Source organism: Gigantopelta aegis, unplaced genomic scaffold, assembly GCF_016097555.1.
Source record: "Gigantopelta aegis isolate Gae_Host unplaced genomic scaffold, Gae_host_genome ctg4235_pilon_pilon, whole genome shotgun sequence".
NCBI lineage: Eukaryota > Metazoa > Mollusca > Gastropoda > Neomphalida > Peltospiridae > Gigantopelta > Gigantopelta aegis.
In genome coordinates, this window is record NW_024533755.1 from 42,955 (window position 1) to 49,436 (window position 6,482).

The following is a 6,482-nucleotide window of genomic DNA, read 5'->3' on the forward strand; positions in this document are numbered from 1 at the left end:
ATATAACTAATATACTAATATAAAATATTATGTTTCCTTTTTAAGATTGTAATTACACAAAAAATAAAATACATTTTTAACATAAAAACAATGAATGTATTCAATATTTTTTTCCTGTGTTAAGGAATTCCAGATGTAATTTTCTTTATTTACAGTTAGCAGAATTAGTCACTAATCAAATATCTAGCTATCTCTCCAATTGTCCTCTTAAATATGTCATTGATGGGAAGAAAGAATACTAATCAAGCTAAGAACATTTTTATCAAGGAAAAAAATTAATGATGATACATTCCATTGTATAAACTATTATATGATTGAAGTTGGTTTTAAAAAACACAAAAAGATATGATTCATCCATTTCATGAGTACCCAATGTATCTTCTTTCATCTCAGCCCCCACAAACATAACATGTCCACTGATATAATAAAGACTGTCCGGTGTGAAAAAAGCTTGAGACGCCCACTACAGGTATTATTACACGTGGTTAATTAGTAATAATGAACAAACTGAGAGTGGCTGTATTAGTAAGTAATGACACTATTGTCGTGCCAGGCTCTCTAGCAAAGTCTATTCTTACTTCATTGTCAAAGAAAGAGTTAGTGAACCTAGTGGAGCTAATAAATTATGATCTTAAACGAGATGAACTTCCTCTGAAGACGGTATAAATTAGTCAGCCCTTTTGCTTAGAGAGGAAGAGGTCTGGTATAGCACACTGTTTGTAATATCATGTAATGGTATAATTATAATGACAATTGTGGCATTATAATTATAGTGTTTAGTATTTTATTGCAAGTATTATTTATTTTTACTTACATTTGTATACAATATTATGATGTATACATCATAAGTTAGTTAATAACACATTGTATTCAAAATTCATACAATATAATATACTATAATTGACACTATATCACTTTGTAACCTTTTGTTACAAACTCATGCCATAAGGCTGACTTGTAAGATGTTGACATTAACACATCATGAATTAACCACAGTTTACATAAATTTAAAATTCAATAATGGCAATATAAAGGCACTACCTGACCTTTTTCTCTGAGCAAAGGGCTGGGCCTCAACATACTAAGTATAAATATAAGTGGGAGGGGCTGAATTAGATATCTACCACCTTGCATTACTAATATAAAATTGACATTATATATTATGTATTAAATGATCATTGTCCTCTCTTGCTAGAGTTAAAGTCATGGTTATCAACTTCTGATGTGGGTAGTAACTGATCCAATTGTTTTTTGAAGGTTATACAGATATATTTTGTAATAAAGATTGCCATTTAAAGTTTTTACAAAGTACTTTTGCTGGTATTGAGCTACTTCTGAAAGCTATTAAAGAACAAGTAAGGAATCAAGACAATATTTTATGAAGTGTCTTTTAATTTTATAGTCTCCACCTGGTTATCCTGTAGCAAGAAATGGTGCATTTTATGGTGATCATATGGCAGAGTATGTAATAGGACAGATAGTGGCAGAGAAAGGGAGTTCCTACGTATGTCATGTGATCAAAAAGACCATACTTGGTGAGAGAGAGAGAGTGAATAAATATTAGTTTATTAAGATACTTCTCCTAAGGAATTTCAGATCATATTATCAATACAGACGTCTCTCTACACTTACTATTGGAATCATAGGTTCTAGGGAATATTGGAAAAGAAAGTGAGTATAACCTTATTGTCATTGTTTGTAATGTCACACCATTAGTTGCTAAGAAATGTAAACAATTTGGTATGACTGTATTGGGTTTAACAAGAGAACCAGTTCCCTTGGATAAGAGGATCCCTTATGTTGACCAATATAAGTAACTTACCCTTGTACCAGACAAGATATCAATGTTCCCTTTTGTCTAATAGATTACTGGATGAGTTACATGAGTTGTTAGGGACATCAGATTATGTATGTAGTGTATTACCTAGTACTTCTGATACTCGTGGTTTACTTAGTGGAGAAGTATTTAAACATTGTTTCACCAAAGGTTAATACCATCAATCCACCATTTTATTTATCTCTGATAGTACAGAAGTCAGTATTCATTAATGTTGGAAGAGGTGATGTTACAGATGAAGCTAGTATATTAAAAGCTATGAGGTTTTGTTGTCATGACAACATTATTAATAATTATTATATATAGAGCTGGATGGTTAAGTTGGTGCAATCCTTGATGTGTTTGAAACGGAGCCCCTCCCACCAACCAGTGAACTGTGTACCTTCCAGGAGTGAGTTATACTTTTGTTCTGTAATATGTTAAATATATCATTAGGTGACTATTACTCCCACATGTATCTGCTGTTGGTCAAGTTGATGAAGTCAGTGATATTCTGTTAGTCAAATGATTTATTTAATTCTCTTTATTTACAGTTAGCAGAATTAGTCACTGATCAAATATCAAGGTACCTCTCCAATTGTCCTCTTAAATATGTCATTGATTGGAAGAAAGAATACTAATCAAGAAAGCTTTATCAAATCAATGATGATACATTCCATTGTAATTAATTATTATATGATTGAATAAGTTATTTTAAATACACCCCAACACCTGTTCTATGAGTAGTCAATGTATCTTCTTTCATCTCAGCCTCCCCACAACATAACGTGTCATGATATAATAAGAACCTGTCAACATGTCTGATACATCGTCAATAGTTTTTCAATGCAGACATTCCTTGAACCGCCCACCATACACGTGGTTAATTAGTAAAAAATGAACAAGTTGAGAGTGGCTGTATTAGCAAGCAATGCTACTATTGTTTGTACCAGGCTCTCTAGCAAAGTCTATTTTTACTTCACTGACGAAGAAAGAGTTGCTGAACAAAGTGGAGTTAGTAAATCATGACCTTAAACAGATCAACTTCCCGCTCAAGATGGTATAGATATAAGTGGGAGGGCTGAATTAGATATCTACCACCTTACATATTACAACCAAACCTAAACTATTAACTAATACAACATTGACATTATATATTATATATTAAATGATCATTGTCCTCTTTTGCTAGAGTTAAAGTCATGGTTATCAACTTCTGATGTTGTAGTAACTGATCCAATTGTTTTTGAAGGTTGTGCAGGTGTATTTTGTAATGGAGATTGCCATTTAAAGTTTTTACAAGTACTTTTGCTGGTATTGAGCTACTTTCTGAAAGCTATTAAAGAACAAGTAAGGAATCAAAAGCAATATTTTATGAAGTGTCTTTTAATTTTTATAGTCTCCACCTGGTTATCCTGTAGCAAGAAATGGTGCATTTATGGTGATCATATGGCAGAGTATGTAATAGGACAGATAGTGGCAAGAGAAAGGGAGTTCCTACGTATGTCATGTGATCAAAAAGACCTTACTTGGTGAGAGAGAGTGAATAAATATTAGTTTATTAAGATACTTCTCTTAAGGAATACCAGATCATATAATCAATACAGGCGTCTCTCTACACTTACTATTGGAATCATAGGTCTAGGGAATATTGAAAAGAAAGTGAGTATAACCTTATTGTTATTGTTTTTAATAATGTCACACCATTAGTTGCTAAGAAATGTAAACAATTTGGTATGACTGTATTGGGTTTAACAAGAGAACCAGTTCCCTCGGATAAGAGGATTCCTTATGTTGACCAACATAAGTAACTTACCCTTGTACCAGACAAGATATCAATGTTCCCTTTTGTCTAATAGATTAACTGGATGAGTTACATGAGTTGTTAGGGGACATCAGATATGTATGTAGTGTATTACCTATACTTCTGATACTCGTGGTTTAACTTAGTGGAGAAGTGTTTAAACATTGTTCACCAAAGGTTAATACCATCCATCCATCCATTTTATTTATCTCTGATAATACAGAAGTCAGTATTTATTAATGTTGGAAGAGGTGATGTTACAGATGAAGCTAGTATATTAAAAGCTATGAGGTCTGTTGTCATGACAACATTATTATTAATAATTATTATATATAGAGCTGGATGGTTAAGTGGTGCAATCCTTGATGTGTTTGAAACAGAGCCCCTCCCCACCAACCAGTGAACTGTGGGACCTTCCAGGAGTAAGTTATACTTTTTTGTTCTGTAATATCTTATAATATATTATTAGGTTGACATATTACTCCACATGTATCTGCTGTTGGTCAAGTTGATGAAGTCAGTAATATTCTGTTAGTCAAATGATTTATTTAATTCTCTTTATTAACAGTTAGCAGAACTGGTCACTGATCAAATATCAAGGTACCTCTCCAATTGTCCTCTTAAATATGTCATTGATTGGAAGAAAGAATACTAATCAAGAAGCTTTATCAAAGCAAAAAATCAATGTATATATTTATTGTCTAGTAAATAAAAATATTAGCATTATACGTTGTTTGTTGCCATAGCAACTTATGTAATTATACAGTGAAGTGTATCATCACGAACATTTTTTCAAAAACACCATGAAATTTTATCCACCTGTTCCACAAGTAGCTAATGTACTTCTTTCCTCTCTATGTTTTGCTTATTGGCAGGACCCACAATATATCGTGTTACTAATATAATGTGTTTGACTACGAAAGTGACCCAATTCTTTAATACAGTTTGTTATAGATTGTTTACTAAGACCTCATTAGATCTATGATGCTGAACATACTCTCTCAGAGAGGTTGGAGTGACAAAGGAACTGACAAATGTGAACATGGCATGTGCCATTTTTGCATGTCTAGAAATTCTTTATCATCAGTTCCATGATGTTCTACTCCCAGTAAGATATAAAATTCAGGGAGTGTAGACTTTGTGTAGCACTGCCACCAATAAACTTTTTAGGGTCAGTATCAAACTCCTTCTAATATTAGAACACCAGAGAATGCAATTAAATTATTGCTACCAGCTTGATATAGACACATTTTGTTGTAGAAGAAATCAGGCTTGCATTCATCATACATTCTCACCAAATATTACACCATATTTTGATACCCTCAGCAAACTTGTTAAGACATTGTACAATACAAATTGTTATCTTGATGTGCTACAGCTTTTAGACAATCAACAGCTGCCTTCACTCTAACTGTAGGTTCTAGCTCAATGCCCTGATGAACAAGATAAAACCATTCTTTTGCTACGATCACCAGTGAAGGAAAATATGGTGTGTAAGTTATTAAATGAAATTGGTTCATCAGGATCTTTCAAACTCCAGTTCCACAAGACTGCACTAGCATATGTAATTACTGGAGGTAGACCACATCTAAACGATGTTTCATACCATGGGATAGCTAGTTGTTGAGGGGAGGGTGTCAACTGTCCCACTTTCTCCTCTCTCCCATAAATAGCCTTGAGAGAGTAAGGTCAACACACAATATGCTCTTTGCCAATGTTGTTCAGTTGGTAACCAGCTATCTGAGACAGGAAGGAGAGGAAGTTCCTTGATTTTATCTCTTAATTCCATTCTTTCAATAGGTGAGGTAGTACATCAATAATGGTCTCCCATTGTTCAAGCGATCCGGAAGTCTTGATAATTGCGGCTCTTGAGGTAAGAAACCGGTATGGGAGATATTGAAGGAAGAAAGTTCAATTGAATGCATAACAATGATGACACCTCCACTCGTAATATAATTGTATTATACATTATATTAGTTATTCAGACATAGCATAATTAACATTACTGCCTGATACCTACATACCTCTAAATAGGAGGAGCAAGTACCTACTTCATACATCAAAGTCCCTTTCCAATTAGCAACGACTTTGATAATAATTAAATTTATAACAATTATATAGCATACAAAATATCTAATATACACAAAACAGCCTTTAATTAAAATTTTTTATTGGGAATAACAGCAGCTATAGTTTACTAAAAACATTGACTTATTTAATCTCATAACGAAGTGTATCATCACGAACTGCCTTCAGAAACTTCATAAAAGGTGTTCCACCAGTTCCACGCTCAGCCATGTACCCTCTCCTTTTTTTTCTCCTCACTTTTTCCATGAGTAGCTGATGCTTCCTTTCATTCTTCAGTAGTAGACAACCTTGAGTAGCTGATGCTCCTTTCATGTCTTCAGTAGTAGACAACCCTTGAGTAGCTGATGCTCCTTTCATGTCTTCAGTAGTAGACAACCTTGAGTAGCTGATGCTCCTTTCATGTCTTCAGTAGTAGACAAACCTTGAGTAGCTGATGCTCCTTTCATGTCTTCAGTAGTAGATAAACCTTGAGTAGCTGATGCTCCTTTCATGTCTTCAGTAGTAGACAACCTTGAGTAGCTGATGCTCCTTTCATGTCTTCAGTAGTAGACAAACCAACTTGATTCTTTTTTTTTTTGTCTCTGAGCTGGAATTACAATATACCGTGTTATTAACTTGATGTGTTCACTACGAAAGTGAACCAACTCTTTAATACAGCTGTTATAGGCTGTTACTAATACTTCATTACTTCTATGATGGTGATATACTCTCTCAGAGAGGGTTGGAGTGACACAAGCTAGGAGGAACTGACGATGTGAGCGTTGCATGTGCCCC

The 6,482-nt window shown here is 33.9% G+C and overlaps 1 protein-coding gene across 1 annotated transcript; it reads left to right on the top strand.

Annotated features, from left to right (window-relative positions):
- Positions 1-498: 498 nt before the first annotated feature.
- LOC121392647 (glyoxylate/hydroxypyruvate reductase B-like) lies at positions 499-5,031 on the top strand. The gene is given in 10 exon segments (XM_041523773.1): positions 499-596; positions 1,615-1,651; positions 1,653-1,671; positions 1,717-1,813; positions 1,866-1,987; positions 2,028-2,100; positions 3,798-3,911; positions 3,957-4,017; positions 4,019-4,042; positions 4,999-5,031. Coding segments are annotated over 10 exon segments (678 nt in total).
- The last annotated feature ends 1,451 nt before the right edge of the window (positions 5,032-6,482 follow it).